Source organism: Galleria mellonella, unplaced genomic scaffold (genome assembly GCF_026898425.1).
Source record: "Galleria mellonella isolate WM207_F2 unplaced genomic scaffold, CSIRO_AGI_GalMel_v1 utg264, whole genome shotgun sequence".
Lineage (NCBI taxonomy): Eukaryota > Metazoa > Arthropoda > Insecta > Lepidoptera > Pyralidae > Galleria > Galleria mellonella.
In genome coordinates this window covers 451,940-474,743 of record NW_026442060.1, presented here as the reverse complement: position 1 = coordinate 474,743, position 22,804 = coordinate 451,940, and the positions used below count along the sequence as shown (strand labels likewise).

At 33.1% G+C, this 22,804-nt stretch overlaps 2 protein-coding genes across 2 annotated transcripts in view; one reads left to right on the top strand and one right to left on the bottom strand.

Annotated features, from left to right (window-relative positions):
• LOC113509431 (lysozyme-like) overlaps positions 1 to 5,729 on the bottom strand; it is a 39,964-nt gene extending 34,235 nt beyond the window's left edge. The window contains exon 1 of the mRNA XM_026892774.3: positions 5,651 to 5,729. The gene's annotated coding sequence lies outside the window, so the exon portion shown is untranslated. The remainder of the gene's footprint in view (positions 1 to 5,650) is intronic.
• The window catches only part of LOC113509430 (uncharacterized), a 142,581-nt gene that overhangs the window by 72,816 nt on the left and 46,961 nt on the right, over positions 1 to 22,804 (top strand). The window contains exons 2-3 of the mRNA XM_026892773.3: positions 16,631 to 16,784; positions 22,249 to 22,465. Of these exons, the coding sequence (XP_026748574.1) occupies positions 16,631 to 16,784; positions 22,249 to 22,465 (371 nt within the window). The remainder of the gene's footprint in view (positions 1 to 16,630; positions 16,785 to 22,248; positions 22,466 to 22,804) is intronic.

Below are 22,804 nucleotides of genomic sequence, written 5' to 3'. Positions count from 1 at the left end.
TATGTACTGGTAGGTAAGTATGTTACTTGTGGTGGCATTCTCTTTCTACGATCAGCGCAGAATTAGTTTGAGTTTGTAGATACATTTTTCATAAATAGAACATCTGGGGGTCTACTATGAAATGAAATTTCAAATTTTCGGGCTCAATTTCGTGTTTTTGTTCGTACCGAAATCGACCCTGTAAATGGAGCTTAACATTTCTTTTGTCATAAATCCTACTATAAAAGTTCAAAGGAACGATATTTTAGCATTTTTAATATTTTTAATCATGTAATTTTAGTATCAAATTTTTATTTCGTTCGGATCCGAAATTTCGGAAAACATTTCATGTAATGCGAGTTAATTTTTTTTATCTAAATTGCAGGTACTTTGACTGATTTTAAAATAGAATAAAAAGGGTACTTAAATTAATATTATTTAGCTATAATAATTGTATTAAGTTTTACTAAGACAGTTTTTATTGTATATTTGGATGTACGGATGTTTTTAATGTATTCCCAACAGTCACATTGAATAGAATAATCGAATTTTTTGGCGGGAAATCATCATATTTTGATTATAACTGTAAAATAAATATTTTGTAAGACCTGTATAGTGCCAAGTTTTGATTTTGCTCCAGTTTATTTTATTAATGCTTTAATCAATAAATAAATTCGAGTAATAAGTATTTAAATGCTATTATTTTTTTAAGTGTAAATGAGATAAGTTCAAAAATATTAAACACGGTAAACTTTAAATATCCGACTAAAATTCCTATAGGGGAAAAAGCCCAAAATGCTCGTACCTTGAATTCTAATATGATCAGCGTATACGACAGTAACGGGAATTAATAGGAATTAGACCTTATGAGATTTCTCTCCACGGGTTCCTCTTAGAAACTGTTCCATTAGAAACCATCGTAGATAATTACCCAGAAATTCTTGGTAAATTCGTACCAATGGGCTAACTGAGCTGATTTCATCTTCATCTATCATCCTTCACTTGTACACCATTAGCAATACTCTTAATATTAAGATATAATAAAAATCTTAACAATTTAAACGTCTTTTCGTTTAATTTTTCATAAGAGTTTGAAGATGTTTTCTTAGATTATTCGTATAGGTAGGTTATCCAAAGATTCGTACTTAAATACGGTACAAATCTTTGTCTATAATTAGAAATTATAACGAGAAATCATAGTTGAGAATTGCGCAAACATTGCGAATACAACTTCAACAATATATTGTTTCAAAGTAGTTGCTTATTGTTTAATATAATGTACTCGTATAAAGTGTAATTTAAGCGGTACACCAATTCAGCACGAGCTAATTAAATATTTGATGCTTGTTTCTGAAGCAGCGTTATTCACTTAATTTTCATTCCGAATGTGTAGCTACCATAAAATTATTATAAGTATTAAAAAACAAGCCTGTTTAAATTTTTTTTTTTAAAATAGGGTTTTATAGCCTTCAGGGTTTGGGCACAATATAGGGTTATAGTTTTTGTCAAGGCTTTGTCATACATAGTTCATGAATTCAGAGTAGCTCGATGATACCATAACAGTACATTGTCACTGAACTTATATGTATATGTTATAAATAAATAAATAGGTATATCAAATATTAGATGTCTATACGCCGACATACACATACCACCTGTGTATGCCGGCTTAAAACCCAGCGACCCGGAGATAGGAGCCTTCGGAGAAGATGCCGGGGCAATGGGATTCGCCCCGAGGCCACTACCTTGCCCATTCTCACCATCAGGCGGGTATCGAGAAGACCTTGACTGACTGGTTGTCAATTCGTTTAAATTCGCTAAGCGTGGTAACTACGAAGGTCTATATTCTGCAGTTAACGGCGGATATAATAATAAAATAATGAGTGGTTAAGAAATAACTTGTAAATTTTGATCAGAAAGACTTACAGAAGCAAGTTAAATAAGACCCTTGTTAAATATGCGTAAGACTGTAATTCTAAATATGGTAGTCAGAGACATCAGTTGACTGTTGCTGTTTTGGAGATTGTAACACTCGAAATGTCCATATTTTTTTCGAGTATTATTATACTTGAAAAAAATAAGTACTATGTATGAATCTAACGTAATAGGGCGATTCTTACCACTGTCGTTTATATTAATATAAAAATCGCATCGTAAATATGCGAAACTTCGTAAAGTTTTTTTTTTCTCGAAAAAAGTATTAAACGATTTTAGATATTTATATACATATATATTTCGATTTTAAATATTCATCAATGATTTTTAGTACTCGTGACTTCATATGGGTGACCGGGAATATGATATAGGTACGTAAAAAAGGAGTTATAAATTTATTTTTATATTTGTAATATTAGTATGTACTATGATACTGAAAATTGACAGATAACGTAGATTTTGTCAGACATCAGAATGAATCTCTTAAAAATGAAAATGTAAGCAATTAGGGTACTTTTAGTATCATGATAATGTCAATGGGAAACTACCAAATATTTATCGGTTTTTAATTGATTTTAGAAATTCGATTACGTATGACTACTACAATTTTATTTTCAACGGATTTCAAAAAAGAAGAAGATTCCCAAATTTACGTGATTATTTTTATGCGTCATAGAGGACATTGTGAAAGTTAGTATCTAAAAATGTAAAGTTTTGATAACTCTATCTTGTCTTTCTCTAATGTCCTGCATATGTTTTTATAGTGAAGAGTTTAGTTGTTATTTACCTATAGTTACCGCATTATATACCCGGTGGTGCGGAAAGTGATCCAGGAAAAAATGTGTATATGTGAGAATGTGTATGTGTATGTGTGCGTGTGTGTATACGTGTGCGTGTGGCTGTGTGAGAGAGAGTGTTTTTGTGAGTATGTATATGTGTGTGAGAGAGAGGGTTTTTTTGTGTGTATGTGTGTGTTCATTGAAGTTGGTTTTATTTACTAAATCAGCTAGGTACTAACTCTGTATTATTGAACAGTAGGTTATTCAGCGATAGTTACTGTGTGGAAGTGCATTATGGTTATATTGGAGATACCATAGATCAGGTAAAAATGAACAGGCTCACAAGAAAGTCACCAGTTGCACTAGAAAGAGACTTTGTACAAAACTCGTTTGCTTGAGCACCTCTGTCCCATTCGTGTTTCTACCTTGAAGCAGTTGTGTTTACGTGACTGTGTCTCGGTTTAAAGGGTGCGGATACGGCAGTGAATTTACAGGGTACAGAGGAATAACATCTGAGTCCTCAGAAATGGCAATGCATGGGGGGTATCATGGGCGAGACAGTATACTCTGTTATGTCCATGGTACTGCTCATGTCTATAGGCGATGGTTACCATTTTTATCAGGTGGGCCGTGAGCTTGTTTGCCATTCTAAGTTGCATAAAAAAAAACCCTGTACTTACAATATTATTAGTGGCCAGTACGTGAAAGTAATATACTACAGTAGTGTTCTAGTATTGCTAGATCTGTGGTATCGAACCTACACAAATGCTAACGTTGCAGATTATGAGCGCAGTCAGAGCTTCCGCGCCACTAATTAATATGAGTTAAGCATAGGTACATTGTTTCCATTGTTGTACGGCACGAGATATACCTGTACGTACAAAAAGTATAGTATGACGGTAGAATTTCAGTTTTTTTTAAAGGTATAGTAACTCCGCCTGCGCTATCGGTATATACTGGCACACCAGTGAAAGATAACAGATGAGGATGAAAGCAGGTCAGTTAGCCCATCCTGATGAATTCAACTGGAATTAATCACGATGGTTTCCACGGGAACCATGTGGAGGTCGATCTAACAGGGTATATTGCTAGTAATGAGGCTATTTGATCCCCCAACAATTTGTGATGTCTATGGTGCTCTTCAAGTCTATAGGACACGATTACTAGTTTTCGTTAGGTTTTATAATAATTATATACCCAATAACAGCAGAACAAAGCGAACCAAACTATATTTTATGATATCATGCAGTTAGCTATTTAAATATGTATAGAATAGAATAGTATAGAAAATATTTATTGCCAAAAGAACACATAGTTATAACAGAAAATATAGTAATATACAAGTACTGTATTAGGCAAAAGGAACTGGCTCAGCTGATGCTATGAGTGTCCCAGTGCAATGTGTAAAGCCGCACAGCACTGGTTTTCAGCTAGTATCATGAATAAAGCAAATGATTGAATGATTAATTGATGATCTGATAGTTACATGCAATTATAAGTTGCATAAAAAATATGTCCATTATTCTCAAATCGGATGTTCACGATAATGGAAACAAACTATCCGATTCTGTAATATAAGTAGCTGCATGTACAGACAGCATCCGGATAAAACACGTATATTCGACTCGCGACTTATAGTTAATACAGTCAGGTGCTATTTTACAAAACTTTAAAATAAACGGTGTATCGTACAGACTTCCCGTGCATTTGCCGGTTTACGGACGTGGTTAGCTATAAATTTTATAACTAAAAGTGCTTTTAGTGATTAGCTAACGTTCCTGTTTAAGTAGTTTATATCATCATCATATTTGTCCACTGCTGAACATAAGCCTCCCCCCAAAGGGAGGTTTAAATGATTGTATGTATGAAATTTCTCATAATTTAAGATTGAGTTCAACAAAAAAAAAATATAGCAAAACGATATATTTTGATTTAAAAATTAAAGTAGTAAACCAATTTTGTTAAAATTACTATGAAATTAATTTGTAAGTATATCATTTCAGATAAAAAATATTTTTCCAGATCGCTTTATAACTGACGGAGTTATGAGGTAACAAACATGGAAAAAATAGATTCGTATTGAAAACTTCTGTTTTGAAGCTGGCTAAAAAAATGTAACATTTATTGGAAAATGTTTCATTAAGAAACGTGAAATGAATTTTAAACTTAATTAAACAAGACTAAGGGACAAATTTATATATTAAATGTATTCTGGGGATGATAAATGAAATAACGTCTCACCTGATGGAAAGCGGTAATCGTTAGTTCCAAATTGACTATCCCTATATATATAAACAAATCAAAACAAAATTAAAATTTAGTTTTTTCGAAGTAATTTAAACATAAAATGGTGTCTTACCTCATAACAGTATATAAATTATAATTGGAAGCATATAGTATATTTTAGAATATTTAAACGCATATTTTGTCTAAACTAATAATAGAAAGAGGGAAGTTTTTTTTATTTAAAAACTTAACCAATACTTAACCAACTTTAAAAATTACTTAAACAAATTTTAAAAATTCTTTCACCTATAGAGAGTTACATTATCAGCCGGTCGCTAGTACCATATATTTTTATAAATGTGATCAATAAATGTCAGACGAATATCGGTCAGGTAAAATTAAAATAAAATTATGGTAAAATTGTAAAAGTTTTTTTTAATAATTATAAAATATTTTAATGTAATAATAACTGATTTTTTTTATATAACAAAGATGGCAAACAAGCATAGTTTGATGATAAACGGTCACTGAACCCTATGGACGCCTGCAACCGAATTAACTTACATGTATTTTAGTCGAAAAAAACGACTAGTTTCGGGACCATCCGGGATCTTTAGTAAAATAAAACTCGATTAAAATCTACGTAAGTTAATCCGGTTGTTATTACAATAAAATATAATGTGTACTTAAAAAAATTTTAACAATAGAATTAAAAAAATATCTTATGTTACCTTGAGTACTGTAATCCCTATGGTTTGTCCCAACCGCGACCAACGCCACGAATGCGTGAACTGCACCACTAACTATCAATTATTCACTTAGTGGATTGCACGCATTAGTGTAGGAATACCATTTACGAGGCCTTAGTTGGGATAAATAAATATCTATCTATAGAAAAAAAATGGACTAAAAATATTTATGTTAACTGTTTACGTCTAACTGTTGGGCATGAGATTTTGGCAGTGCTGGAACACCTTATTATATGTATTAAGCGCTATTTTGGTTGTGGATAGAAGATACTTTAAAGAGTTATTGTTTCCTCCATAAGATTACAATAGTAAACTTATTATAAATAAAAATAATTACAAGAAAATATTACACTGAAAAAACAATGAGCGGCCTTACCACTAAGAGCGATCTTTTCCAGGAATGGACAAGAGTAATTTTGTTTGATATTGAGTTATATTGGTATATAAAAAAAAAAATAAATTCACTTTTTTTCTGAGATTTATAATTTGTTTCTTTGTTTAAATACGATAATCTCAGGAAGTACTAGTTAGATTTCAAAAATTCTTTTTGCATTTAGTCGAGGAAGGTTATATGGTCACGATATGACTACGAGCGAAGTTACGAAATACAGTTAGTGTTTAATAAATTAATTAGAGTATAATAAGAAGCTATCTCAGATTGGTTCGGAATTGGTGAAGATATCGTAATATCGGTAACATACAGACAAAAAATACAAGTGAATAAAGAATCATCTTCTTCTAGAAATTGTTTTAAATTAATTGAATCTAGAAATATTTCAACGTAATTATTAACAGTTTAACTTACGTGTAATTAGATCGAAAAAGCTCGACTAGTTTCGGAATCAATTCGTGATCCTTAGTCATGAGTGACTAAGGCCTGTCTGAGTGCCTTGGCCTGGTGAGCTCGAGCTGTAGGCGTTTGTGGGATTTTCCAGATACTCTAGATATCAGTTCTAGAAATATAGGTAATGAAATAGGCCGTTAATACTTATTTTTTCTGTATATATTGGTCTTGGTGATCAAGCGTATCCTTACTAATATTCCAAATGTGAAAGTGAGTTTATTTGTTTGTTACCTTATACCGCCTTAACGGCTTAACCAGTTACTATATTTGGTATACACGTAATGTATGGGACGGCGAAGGATATGGGTTTCTTTTTATCCTGGTCAGTAAACATATTCCGGTCACGCGGACGAAGTCGTGGATAAAAGTTAGTACCACATAAAGAAAGTACGAATTTTAGTAATAAAACCTTCACAAAATTAATTAAGACCACGGCAAAAGCTTGTCAGATTGTCAAACGAAAATAATTAGATTTTGTAGAAGTTTTGAAATATAAAATATTTTGAAATATTTTAACATCACTTCATCAGTCATTTTATGTTTATTAGGTCCGCAAAATATACGGAATTTTTGATAAAAATATGTATAAATTGTTGTTATTTTGGTGTATGTACCGTATATATATTCATATACATGTTTATTCATATACATTGGGTACCTCTGTCCCGTTCGTGTTTCTACCGTGAAGCAGTTGTGTTTGCATAGCTGTGTTTCGGTTTGAAGGGTGGGATATGGTGTGAATTTACTGGGTACGGAGGAATAACACTAGAGTCTTCAGGAATGGCAACGCATGGGGGTATCATGGGCGAAACAGTATATTCTGTTATGTCCATGGTACTGCTCATGTCTATAGGCGACGGTTACCACTTTCCATCAGGTGGGCCGTCAGTTTGTTTGCCATTCTAAGTTGTATAAAAAAAAAGTTAAAAACGGTTATTTCAATATTACAAACAGACACTCCAATTTTATTTATATGTATAGATAGTAAAAAATAATTATTATTAGGTATCTATTTCGTATGTGAAATGCAATAAAGGGTATATATATTATATCTTATATTTATATGTTTATGTACGGGACCTTCGGCATGTATGTTTAACTTGCACTTGACCGGTTTTGTTTGACTAATATTTCTCTAGTAAAAATGTTTCGTTTCATTGATAAAACATTCCTTCAAAAGGAGGTCAGTGATTCAGATGTTATTTCGTATTAAAGAGGGAATGTCCTAAAATTTTCATTAGAATGTGAGACACCGAGCTCTGTGTAGGCGAAGCCACAAGGAACAACTAGTTGTATATAAACGAAGACTGATAGGTGATATTGAGTAATAATGTTGAATGGACAGATATACTAGTACTTTTAACATATCATTGCTGTTAGTTACTTACAAAAGCAAGTAGCATATTATACTATGCAAATACAGCTGTTTAATGGTAGAAACATGAATGGAATAGAGGTAAATAGACGGAGTAGCTGCCGTGTCAGTTTCAACACAGAATGGGTCACCCCATCCTTTCTCATGGGTGTCGTAAGAGATGACTAAGGGAGGGCGAAGGATGTGCAGCAGCGTCTCTCTTAAAACATTACTTAAAGCCTAACTGCGGTCGCCAAGTCGCCTGCCAAGCATGGCAACTACTGGCAAAACTCCCCTTCTGGGGAAAGCTTATGTTCAGCAGTGGACAGTTAAGAGCGACGGTTACCACTTTCCATCAGGTGGGCCGTCAGCTTGTTTGCCATTCTAAGTTGTATAAAAAAAAATCTCTTCGAAGGGACTGTTCTACTAGCGAAATTAAACATATTCATTAAATAAACGTGGGTATAATAAGAGCAATAAATTTTAAGCCATAAAATTTGCACAGCCCGTTCAGCTGTTGAGTTAGTATGCAAAATTTATTTTTTTTTGTTGTTTTTAGAATTTTGAATCACTTAATGTTTGTTTTATAGCATGGGCATATTCTTACTACAGCCTTGGGTAATATATACTATACTAGTAGTACTACCACAGATAATATAATGTGCTGCTAAATAATTTTATTCTGTACATAATATAACATGTTCACGTTGATTTTAATTAGCGCATATTTGAATTTTATCCAGTGCCAGGGTCAGCCGGGGTTCATGAATAATTCATGATTTCTATTACAAATAACCTGCGTGAATAAATTTACGTCAACACCATGCTCCGGGCATGGTAAATATCTATTTTTAATCGACTCCGAAAATAAGAATAAGTGGTGTATTACTAATGTGATAGGCATGATTTTTAAGTAAATTAAAAAGGATTTTTTTGGTCCGTCAATACATTTTTATGTATGTATTTTGTATATCTTCCCCAATACTCTTGTAGTTTGTAGGATTTTTACACGGATTCAAAAAGAAGGAGTTCCTTATTTTAAACTAACTTTAAAAAAAGAGGAGCTGCTCAATTCGTTTGTATTCGTTTTCTATTATAAACCGATTTGATTTTTTTTTATCTGAAAGGTTCTTTCTTTCTGAACTTTCAGATTAATCCCATAAATATCTTATTAAAATCGTTTTAATAGTTTAGTTTTTAAATTAAAATAACTGATTTCGCTAAAATTAAAATCAGGTTTTTGTGTAGAACACAACCTTAAATTATATTTGTCCGTTTTTTTTTGTGTAAGATGTCTTCGAGAATTTAAAATTGTTTTAATAATTATATTTGTAATTGCTAGAGTTAATATGCTAGCCCTTTTTATTATATTATAATTATAGGACTACACTCTATCGACTACAAAAAGAATCATCAGAAACGATTTTTAATAGTGACATACAATATCGATAATATCGTCGAATTCAGAATATTCTATTTTTTTGTAGTTATTTAAAAAAGACTATATTTCTATTCGTACATTTATCATTAGCGGAAATCCTAACTATAGGTAATCATATTCCATTATATATACAAACGTGATTGATCTTTTTAAATTGCAAAAACAATGTCTCAGAATAATTGCTAACATAGATAACAGGGAAACCATACTTTATTAAACATAAAATTTTAACTTTACCGTCAATGTACATATTAGAGGCGTGTAATTTTGTTAAATGTAATATGCATCTATTTCCATTATATATTTATTTATTTTATGTTAATCGACGATACATATATATAATGTAAAAAAATTATTTATATACTTTATGAAATATTTATTAATGTGATTGCTGTGCCCTTCCAGGGTTCATGTTGATTCTATACTTTTAATAACTTAAGACCTATATTGTTACAACATGTAATAGCAATAAATGATTGAATTGAATTGAATTTTTAAGTTTATTTTTTTTATTTAAATTGTTAACAATTTTATTCATTTATTTTGTACATGAATGTGAATTTCTGTTTATGTTTGGTAAATCTATGCGGTGAAGACAGATAGTCCCACCTATGACCTCTAATACCAACCACTTGGCTGTAAAAGGCCAAAATAATCGTACCGCTGCATTATCCCATCCATTTGACTGGCTCGTCACGTAACAGACGTTCTGCTAACGCCTGAAAAACTACGCGACTCAAAGCCGAAATCACTCTCGGATACGATTGGAATCCCTGAGCGGCGGATCCTCTGGTAAATTGTCCGAGTTCAAATAAAAAATAAAAAGCCTGCTTTACAATGCCGCTACGATATCTATTTCGAGTTGTGGAAATGCGACACAATTTTCTGGGTAAATTTTCGTGTTATGACTCAAATCAATACACTTTGAAAAGAATATTTTTAAACGAGCTTGCACTTCACGTGATGGTGAGTGACTAGCACTGGCTATGAGTTTAAGACTCAAAGACTTAAGATACTTAGGCATGGGTAATATAGATACCGATTCGATATCTATATATTGTGTTCATCTGGACATTAATGGTGGGAGAAAGGTCACTCATTTTGATATCGCCCATATCGGTAGAGTATCTACAATATTTTTGAATATATTTAATACTTTTTTTTGGACTTTAAACATATTCTTTATTGGACTAGTGTATAGATTATACTCATACGTCATATTCGTCGTTGTAGAAATAACTTTTTTTTAGTAAAATATAGATACTGTTTCAGGAAATATATTTTCTTGAAATAGTATATATTTTCATGAAACATTTTATTTCAATGTCAATTTGACAATTTTCAAAATAATTAAATAATTTTAAAATATATCTGATCATTTGTAAAAGTGCTCTGCTAGCGAACTAAAACGTTAATCCTGTAATAATATTCTTATTAAACTATCACTGCAAATTTGGATTTTGATGGGAAAAATGCATTTGAAAAGTAAGAGACGACTAAGGGAGAGTAGGGATCGGCAGCAACGTCCCTCTTAAAATATCTCCAAAGTCTAACTGCGTGTTGCTATTCCGCCTGCCAAGCGTGGTAAATACTGGCAAACCCCCCAAGGGAGAGGCTTATGTTCAGCAGTGGACAGTTAATAGCTAATATGATGATAGTGATGATTCATGATGTTGGTTATATTTATAGATTCCAATTACCACTTTATATCAAATTGGCTGCGAGCTTGTTTGCCAGTCTTAAGTACCATATATAAAAAATATAAAAGCCCACATACTTATACTTTTTTTTTAATTAACACAGCATATCATATTTACCAGACAGATACTTTGTACAAAAGTCGATTGTTTGGGTACCTCTGTACCATTCGTGTTTCAACCGTGAAGCAGTTTTGTTTGCATGGCTGTGTTTCGGTTTGAAGGGTGGGATATGGCGTGAATTTACTGGGTACAGAGGAATAACACCTGAGTTCTCAGGGATGGCAACGCATGGGGGGTATCATGGGTGAAACAGTATACTCTGTTATGTCCATGGTACTGCTCATATCTATAGGCGACGGTTACCACTTTCCATTAGGTGGGCCGTCAACTTGTTTGCTATTCTAAGTAGTATAAAAAAAATATTTTGAACCTAACTGAAACAAGTAAGATCGGGGGATACAGGTAGTATACATATAAACAGAAGTCACGTTGTTGTTCCAAGTGTGCCAACAGCAAACATCTCAAGCTATTGGCAGTTAGTTGCAAGGTCTTCAATAATAGGTCCCTGAGTAGTTGTTACGTCTGCTGCTATTGGTAACTAGTTCTGTAAATGTGAACTAAGACTATTGCACTATTAAACTATTAATCAGGCTTTGATTGGTCATTACACAAAAGCGTCCACAAAAAATCGAACTCAGTTCCAAGATATGTATACAGTTGTGTATATACATTACTAGTTGTATTCCACGGCTTTACCCGTGTGAATTAATAGGTACATAAAGTACTTTGTATTCTGAGTTAGGATATAACCTAACTGCGTACCAAAATTTATTAAAATCCCTTCAGTACTATTTGCTTGAAGTACCCATCCAAACATTCTCATAAATATTCGCATTCATACTCGTTGTATAGTAAAAATATACATAGTAATTATAAGTTCTTAAGTGGTGACCCCGTACGGGTCAACGCAATGTAGGATGACCCTACATCTCATTGGATGGAGTTTTTTTTTCCAATGGATGAAAATGGTATGGTACCCCGCCTGCGTTAACGGGATACGCTGGCGGAGCACCAGTGAAGGGTGATAGATGAGAATAAAAACAGGCCAGTTAGCCCATCATGATGAATTCCTCTGGAATTAACCATGATAGTTTCCAGGGAGAACCGCGAGGAGGTCGACCTGGTTGAGTATATTGCTAGCAATGGGATTCTCAGTCTCTATTACTAACAATCCCTTTCCCCCCTCATTAGATGGAGTGACGGGAGTCAGTTGATACAGGTGGCTCAGGATCGTCCTGAGTGGTAGTCTTTGGGGAGGCCTACGTTCAGCCGTTGATGGATAATGATTGAGATGATGATGATGATAGTGTAGTAGATCAGAGAGAGACTTTGTACAAAAGTCGATTGCTTGGGTACCTCTGTCCCATTCGTGTTTCAACCGTGAAGCAGTTGTGTTTGCATGGCTGTGTTTCGGTTTGAAGGATGGGATATGGCGTGTATTTACAGGGTACAGAGAAGTAATCTAAATCCTCAGGAATAGCAACGCATGGTAGTATAATTGTCGAAACAGTATACTGTTACGTCCATGGTACTGCTTATGTCTATAGGCGACGATTACCACTTTCCATCAGGTGGGCCGTCAGCTTGTTTGCCATTCTAAGTTGTATAAAAAAAAAGTAGGATGTACGTGATTTAATGTGCTGGGAGGAATGTAATGAGGTCTAACAGCTTCATCACCAGTAATATATCAGGTTCATCTCCACACGGTTCCCTCTGGAATCCATCTTGGATAATTCTTATCGAATTTGTTACGGTGGGCTAAGCGAGACAGCTTTCATTTTCACCTATTCTATTATATTTCACTGATGCCTCGTTAGCATATACCGATAGTAAAGGAATGGTCACCATTTGTGTTCTAGCTGTATTTTGCTTTATTTTAATATTTTAAATACATTAGTGATATTTCATGTGTTAACACCATTTCATTTTCGTCCATTAAAAAATTGGGGTATCCGTATATCAGTGTATTTTATTAGTTTTCAACCGAACTTAAAAAAAGGAGATTCAAGATCAATTCGTCTGTATTTTTTTTTATAATTGTTACCTCAAAACTCCGTTATTTATAAATCGATTAAGAAAATTCTTTTTACATCTGAAAAGATAAATTATTAGATTAGTCTTATATTAATTTTACCAAAATCGGTTAAAAAGTTTAATTTTTAAATCAAAATAACTTTTTTTGCTATAATTGATGTCGGTTTTTTTGTAGAATATAATCTTATTAAATAACAGTAGAGAGATTTCTATTCAATATAAATTTTGTCACGTTAATAGTCATAAATTTTTGCGGAGCAAATTCGACTAATTATGTTTTGAATTATAATACAAATAAAAAACTTATAAAACAGTGTTTGCTTCTAAAACTGTGTATCTTGCGGCTCGCGTCACAACCACTAACACTTGTGATATATTGTTAGGACGATGGGGACCGTTTGTGTTGACCCTCCTCACCCTTTCCGAACAGAATGAAATAGAATAAAAAAGAGTTTTACGTTAAAGACATAGAGGTCAGTTTAAATTGGCCGACAAGGTTTGGGTGCCAGAAAAGCACTCCATTACAAATATTTTATTAGTTCCCACTGAAGCCTTTTGTGGCCTGTGTCCTTTTTGGGTTTACTGGTTCCATCAACAAAAAGGTGACAACGGGAACGCTTGGTGGCTTCCACATTTAATATTCATTTGTAGTTTTTTTTATTTAAAAATAATTAGTTCTTAACAGATTTTAAATAGGAGGTTTACAATTTGATTGTATTTTTTTATGTTTGTTACTTCATAACTCCGTCAATTATAAACCGATATGGATTCGGAGCCGTTATTAAGCAGAATATATCCACGAAATAATGACTAATTCAGTAAAATGATCATGGGCGACGGTAGTCACTTACCATCAGGTGAGCCGCATGCTTGTTTGCCCCCTGTGTTATAAAATAAATAATTAAATTATAATAATATGCCTCACACATTTTTTTTGGATCAATATGTATTTGTAACTTCTTTACTGTTCAAGACAGTTCATACGACTTTTTAAAGACTCGATATTTTTGGAGTTATAGATATTATTTATAATCAACACTCCATAATCACATGGATATTTCGGTTATGTAGAATCTTCTATTTTACTAAACTACCAGCTAAATGCACTAGCGTAGTTAGAAGAAATGCATAGATCTGCACGCTCGGTTGGCTGTTAAAACTACTGGAGAATAAGAATTTATCAGATCTACGTACGGTGAAACTTTCCTTGAAAGTTCTGGAAAAGTCGGCCGTAGCGCGCGGTTTAGTAGAATTTTGCCGCCAAATATTTTTCAACATTATAATATGTAGATGTGATCTACTATTTTTCTAATACTAACTATTTCCTGCGGCTTTGTTTTTAAGTTTTTTTTTAGTTAATAAATTCATGATGAATTTGTCACGATGTGTCAACTGTCCTGACTTTATCCTCACCTATTATTCATTGGTAATAATTCGATATTGTTATATATTAGTAATTGTTACTAATATATAACAATATCGAAGGTGGGGTTACACTTCCATTTTCATCCAAAAAGCCTTTCGAGTATAAAGTCCGATATATTTATTTTCATTTGCTTACTAAGTAATTTAATTCAATAAACTATTAGTTGTAAAGGTAACACAATACTGGGTCAACGGTCGGCCATCACACATTGCTATCAATAGTACTGTAATTTGCTCCTATTCTCAAGTCCCGATCTGAGATACGACATGGTATAAGTTATGAGATTTGAGCTATTTACAGCTATAGCTTGGTTAAATAGCATTGGACTGCGATCTGATTTTTTAAGATTTTTGAAGTCAAATTTCGATCATTTAACAATGATTATTATTCGCTTCGTGCTTCAGAGTCCGTTAATCTCAAAGTAAGCCATGTCAAAAGGCTTTGGGTGCTACGGAGGCAACTTTGTAATTTTAACATCAGAGACTGTTATTCTCACCCGAGTAAAAACATTTTATATTTTGTATATAATGTTGTAGCGAAAGAGGTTTGTTTGAATCGAAGCATTTGGTGTTCCATTGTTTCTGTCTACTTTAATGGGAGACAGGCGTGATAGATATGTATGTATGTATGTCGTGGTATGTGTACTAATATTAATGTAAAAGTGAATTTGCTCTTACGTCATGACTTTTTAAAGATATTTTACCATTTTCGTATTTGTATTTGGCAATTAATGCGAAATATGGAATATGCATATAGGATATTCTATATTTACAATATAATTTATCTTAAAATTTGTATGAGTACAATATAAGTTGATTAGTTAAATTTTTTATGAGTTATCTTTTAACTCAACAACACTACATTTTTTTTTATAATTTTTCAAATTAAATTAGTTTTACTTTGTTTTATTATGTTTTGTATCCAAACTGATCATAAATATTTGAAATGTTTAATCGTACTGGTTTTCCTTTATTTTGTAAGAATAAAATTATATTTGTTTTGCTTACGCTATACCGCTATTTCTTATGGTTTGTACCACAGTGCACACCGTCGTCCGGTCGTCAGTCAGTGGAACTGCCCCATTATGTCGCAACCACACATATTGCAGTACCGATTCTTTTACAAGTACCACAGGTTATGAGCGGAATTGCCTCTTCTGTCGCTTCTTATCACATTTAATACGGTTATTTTCTTTTCTGCCCTGTGTTAAATGGCGTTTGATAATTTTACAACAGTACGCGACGTTGAAATGTATAAACAATATAGTTCTGCTTGTGAGCGGTCGACTTTACGAAGTTTAGGGCTGTAAATACTGACGGAGTATAGTCTGTTTCAGAATTTAATGAAAACGTAAAGGAAATAAGACAATCTCCTGAAGTCTAATAATGCAAATAAAAATAGATTAATTGATTAAATCTTTAGGGGGAAAGGGATTGATACTAATGCGGACTATTAGTCCCATTGCTAGCTATATACCCTATCAAGTCGACCTCCACGTGGTTCCCCATGGAAACCATCGTGCTGAATTCCAGGTGTATTCATTATGGTGAATACCTCTAAAGCCTAATTGCGATTGCTAATCCGTCTGCCAAGCGTGGCAAATACTGGCAAAACACCCCGAGGGAATGGCTTATGTTCAGCAGTGGACGGCTGAGGGCTGATATGATAATAATGTTATATGTGTAGTATTTACAGTGCTGTTAATATTTATAGGTTACTACAATCCATAAGGAGGACCTTCAGCTTGGTTGTCGCTATTCTAAATCATCATCATTATCATCATCAAGGGTAGAACCCTTATCCCAATACTTAGGGTTGGCGTAATACGTTTTTCTCTTCCATTCTTTGTTATTCTAAATATTATTAAAAAATAGATTTATATTGTTATATTACATAAATAATATTATAAACATCATTGATATATTTAGTAGTAGCCTGCTAAAGATATTAGAAGCGGTTCAGTTCTAGAGTCGGGTTAAATACATTTATTATAACTTTGTATGTTAGCACACTAGATTTATAACACTGATTTGGCTTTTGCTGTTATAATGTTATAATTATTTTTAATTAATAAGTAAATAAATAATATTTTTTTTATTTCAGAATGTGGCTAGTGGGCGCAATGGCAATGCTTTGCGCAGTGTCTCTCGGTGCGGCGGAGTGGCGATGTCCAGAGTTGAGCGCACGTCCGGCCGCCGAATGCTCTTGCGACTTACCACACACGCTGCGTTGTGCCGGCGACCATACTGCACTTCAGGTAATTATTACTTTATTTATTTATTTATTTATTCACAGGAAAACCAGGGTTTACACTAGAGCAAATAGATACAGTTTAGGATCACAAACCAAGCCACTAATAGGTTTTCACAAGTAGCAACAATATAGATAAAAGACGATGCACACAAACAAAAGGAATGGAAGCGAAAAAATAATGATGAATAAAATACAAAGTAAAAATACCTACCTTTGTCCCATTCGTGTTTCAACCGTAAAGCAGCTGTGTTTGTATGGCTGTGTTTCGGTTTGAAGGGTGGGATATGGCGTGAATTTACTGGGTACAGAGGAATAACACCTGAGTCCTCAACGCATTGGGGGTATCATGGGTGAAACAGTATACTCTGTTATGTCCATGGTACTGCTCATGCCTATAGGTGACGTTTACCATTTTCCATCAGGTGGGCCATAAGCTTGTTTGCCATTCTAAGTAGTATAAAAAAAATACTACAATAATTTCCTTTAAAAAAAGTTTTAAATTATTCTTTGTCTGTTTGCATTTTTGTTTTATATTCATACGATGTATATTCGTATGTGTGACGATATAGAAGCAAAAGGCAAAATAGAATTGAAACGATATTATTGCGTATAGCCAGACGATATTTACGAACCCGTAAACGTTCTGAGGCATCCCATAAAAGAAGCTGACCGTAAAACAAACAGCCGTTTCCATCACAGCCACAAACATGGATTCTTGACGATATTTTCCTTAATTTAAGATATAGGTTTGATGGAAGCATAAAGGAATTAAAAAAAAGCGCAATAAATATGAAATAATTCACTTGAATTATCAATAAATATTTGTTTCCTCTCTTCCTTCATTCGGTTGAATTTTTTTTAATGTTTGTTATCTCAGAACATCGTTATTTATGATTCGATATGAAAAAATATTTTTTTCAAATTGAATCGAAGTTGGTGTTCTTTTCTATGGAGCAAAAACTACTTATTTATACTTCTAAGATAGTTTTATTATAATAGACAAAACGTTTAAAAACAATGTCTTAACAGTTCCCTGTTCAGTTAAATAAATTACACTGTGGACTTGTAGAGTAAGATTTACGTACATTACGCTGAAGAGTTATCCTCTGAAGGAACCATGGAATCTGAAGTGGTCTTCCAATGCACGGTGGATTTGTGTACACAAATAAAATAAAAATATTCCAGTCATATGTCATCTGATCAGGGCAATGAAATATTGATTTACATAATTACTTTAATTAATAGGTATTAATCTCACCATATGTCTACCTAAATTCATAATAGTGTTTGTTTTGGCCTACGCATTTTAGAACATGTCTCTCTTAATTTTACTGTAAGTAGCAGCTTATAATCAGACCTCTAGTCTACCTGTTGGTCTAGCATTTAATGGTTTTTTATTTATCTGTGAATTTCCCTAAAAATAAATAAAAAATACATACCTAATTAATAACGTGCTATGTGGTTCTGGCATAGAATAGGCCCTTTCTTTCCCATGAGTGCAGTAAGAGGCGATTAAAGGAATTTAATGGTCGAGAGATGAGCAGCAGCGTCTCTCTTAGAACAAAGCCTCAATGCAGTTGTCATTTCGCCTGCCAAGTGGGGCAACTACTGGCAAATTGCCCCTTTTTGGGGAGGCCTATATTCAGCAGTCTTACGTTTTCTACGCATTAAAAAATTATAATATATTTTTCAATATCATCGCCATTACAGCGCATCTATTGTCCATTCCTGAACATACGAGTAGGTTATTTTCTCATATTTTCGTCACTCCATCTTGCGGCGGATTCTCCATACTCGTGGCGGCTGCTTGAGAACCTTTCTTGTTATCGGTTATCGGTTGCTCAAGCTTTATAGCAATTGCTAGTTTCACTTGCAGATTCTCATAGATATTTTGTGGCGGCTCTTGCTAAAATGTATCCTGGTATCTACGACTTTAAGTCGATAGCTGAGAAAGTTACGCATCAGGTTAATTGCCTAATTAACAGTATCATTTCCACATGGCCTTTTTGGATATCTTCGTTGCGTTTTCTCTCTAATAATCGGTCAAAGGCACTTAACAACACGGCTAAACAGTAAGACGTTTATTGACGTCAAGATCGAAGGGTGTGATCAGTCGGACCCTACTCAAAGTCCGGTCAGCTCGCGCAGGTGCCAATCGATAGCTTTTGTTTACTCAACTTCTGAAACAGAGACGAGTTGTGGTTGATTTATAACCAGTACTATGGGTTCCCTTGACAGCTTTATGTCGTTTGTGTCGACTGTAATTTTGTTGGTTTGACAAATGGCAATTCGGTGACTATTACAATTTCATTTTAGTTTTTGTTTGTATTGGATACTAGTTGCAGCTCGTTGTTTTGGCTACGCGATTTGGAAAATACATAGAACATGTTTTATCGAATTTAAATTTGATAAAACAGGTTATATGTGTTGTCCAAGATATGGTGTATTATTGTTTTGCGTACCACAAATTAATGTTAAACTTTCGCGTTGTTGGCACATATTTTAAATACACTATTGGTATTTAAATGAAACTTTTTGCTACGTTGAAATGTTGGTAATAAAAATCCGGTACTGTTTTGTAATGTTTTGCAATTTTTAACTAATTAGATATAACACGATTGCTAAAATTTCCATTCGAGATTCAATGGTACTTGTGAAGTAGAAGTAGTATGAAGATGTCTTCTAGCTGACTTTTATTTGAATTGTTATAATTTATTTTTCTTCACGAAGCGTATAGCGTGAATATATTAAACATACAAGAAACAACACACACAAATAACATACACGAACGATAAATATAAACAACTCACACGAACACAAACATAAATAGCGCACAGAAACAACACACACGAACAACAGACAAAACAACACACGTGGGTCTACTCTATGTGGAAGTAAACCTTAATGACAGGAAAATAAATATCAAAATAAGTTCAGAAGTGGTGAAGACATCGGTATAAAAATATATAGATAGATGAAATAATATTTTATTATTGACGGAAAAAAAATGCATTAAGTAATTTAACTTTCTGACAATTTAAGATTTTGTTGTTCTATTAAAAAAAAAAACATCGAATTCAGTCGTGATATTATTATTATATTATTATTATTATTATTTCAGCCCTTAACTGTCCACTGCTGAACATAAGCCTTCCCCGTAAGGAGTTTTGCCACTAGTTGCCATGCTTGGTATGCGGGTTGGCGACCGCAGTTAGGCTTTTAGGGATGTTTTAAGAGGGACGCTGCTGCCCATCCCTCGCTCTCCCTTAGTTGACTCTTACGACTGTTGAAAATAATAAGCTCAGTTCGATAAATAATAAAATGTTTGTATTTTGTGAAGTTTCGAAGAGAATAGAAAACTGTCAGATAAATTATTACATTGTTATATTTTTGTATTTTATATTTTGATTATAGAACATTAATAAAAACGACTATAGAGTTTTACAACAACAACATCCACGGGAAAGTAAGGGGTGGTCTATTCTATGACGTCGTCAGTCGTGATAAAACCAGTTATTTTGATTTAAAAATTCAAATATTGAACTGATTTGGGAAAAAAGTTGTATAGCGCTACTGAAAAACTGAAAGTGTCTCCTTTCAGACAAAAAAAGAATTTCTAAAAAAATACACCAAAAATACATGTGAATTGTGAACATCCTTATTTTTGAAGTCTGTTGATTATACATAGAAAATACACAAAACAGATGTACTCACGAATACAAATGTTTGTATTGTGCCGGAATTTGTATATTTGTTATGTTTATATTTATATTATGAATATCATCATCATCATCTGAAATGATTTCAGCCATTATACGTCTACTGCTGAACATATAGAATATACGTTAGATTAATACATAGGGTCTGTGTTGTTCCGTCATTGAACAGGCCACTTCTTCCTTTCTTACGGGTGTCGTAAGAAAATATTAAAGGAACTTAATGGTAGAGGCATGAGTAGCAGCGTCTATCTTAAAACATCTCTAAAGCCTAACTGCGGTTGCCAATCCGCCTGCCAAGCGTGGCAACTACTGGAAAAACTCCCCTTATAGGGAAGTCTTATGTTCAGTAACAACGGTTGAAATGATTATGATGAATAGGTAGATGAATTTTTATTTTACTTAACGTGAGCAAAGCTATGGATGAAAACTAGTATACAAGACTATTAAAATATTTATATTGCCCTAAAACTTCCGTACTACGATGTTAGAGTTTGAGCAATCTTCAAATAGGACACATTAAGTTCAGTGGTATTTGATTGGGACGCGTTTAAAACAAACAAACTACGTTAATTTAAACTAACTCTCAACTTCCGTCTATCAATCAAACCGTGCCGAAGTAAACTTTAAATGTCGATATAAATTACACATGTGAATTGATTATTGATTTTTCCATGAAAATGTTTAATATTTACATTGATTTCCATTATTAAAGTAAATTTACTGATCGTTGTAAAAATATCGTGTCAGTAAAATTATTTTTCATTTATTCATTGAACGTACTCGTCGTTTAACAGATCGGATTCGACCTGTAAAATAATTCAAAATGAAAAAAAAAATTACTAAAATATTATATAAACTTTTAACATTAATTTGGTACAATTTTTTTTATTTTATGTGTTGTGTCCTATTTATTCATCATCATCATCATCATATCAGCTGTTAACTGTCTACTGTGGAATATACGCTTCCCCCATAACACCACTTCAGTTATAACAAAACTAGTTTGATTTAAGAACTAAATTATTAAATTGACAAAATTTCGATGAGATATTAGTGTCATAGAAATTTATGATTTAGAATTTTTTAAAAATGTCCGTATATTCTTTCAGATAAAATAAAATAAAAAAAAATGGTATAGAACTGATGAAGGTAACAAACAAAAAACGAAAGATTTAAGGACTCGAAGGTTGATTAAGAAAGATTGCTTCATAGTTATTTCAGTCATTTTTAATAATATTTTGTCAATAAATTTAAAATAAATTATCAATAAAATAATATTGTGTAATTAGTCACATTAACATTATTGGAGTAAAAAAAGAGTATTTGTTATTATTATTTATAATCAAATTTTCTAATGGTCTGCTGACGGTAAATGTCGTAAACGAACTTAATAATTTCAGGAGATGTCGGTAGGCAAATCTCCTACTACGAGTACGTTGCATTAAAACACTGCGATACGTAGGAAAATCAATAAGTTTACTCTCTCGGTTGTGGAACAACAACTCCAAATATTTGTGTTTGTGTGCTTATTAATAAAAATCTTATATATATATATATATATATATATATATATATATATATATATATATATATATATATATATATATAATTTACTAAATAAATGCAACTTGGAATTGTAACTGTGACCACATTTACGAAAATCATTGTGCCCACTACTTCGCTACGGAGGTTATCATTAAATTTATTTCTCACTGTGAACGTATTAATAACTTTACATTTTATTTTCAGATAATTGGTCGTCATCTACGCGAGCAGAAGGCGAGAAATAAAAACAGCGCTGTATCGCTTTTGGATTGCGCACTACGAGGTGTTTCAGCGCTTTCGTCCGCGTCAATCGCTGAGTTGGCGGGAGTCGGATTACATGGACTAGTCATATCTTCTGGAGATATCAGAAGAGTGCAGCAAGGTGCATTTAACAGTGTCTCTGCCACTTTGATGGCTTTGGGTGAGTAACTAAAAAATGTGAAATTAAAATACAGATAAAAATTAGCTCAGGTAGAATTTGTATAAAAAGTTTTTATATGGGTACCTCTATCCCATCCGTGTTTCTATAATGAAGCTAGTTAGTAGTTTAGATTGAAGGGTGAGCTATGGCAGTAAAATTACACGGTGTTATGGTGGTATGGAGGCATAACACCATAGTTCTCATGAACGGCAACGTGTACCATGGATATTACAGTGCATTTTGGAATGTTTATCGTGTTTTACATGTGTATGCATATCATCATCATCATCATCATTTCAGCCATTATCCATTCACTACTGGACATACGCCTCATCCATA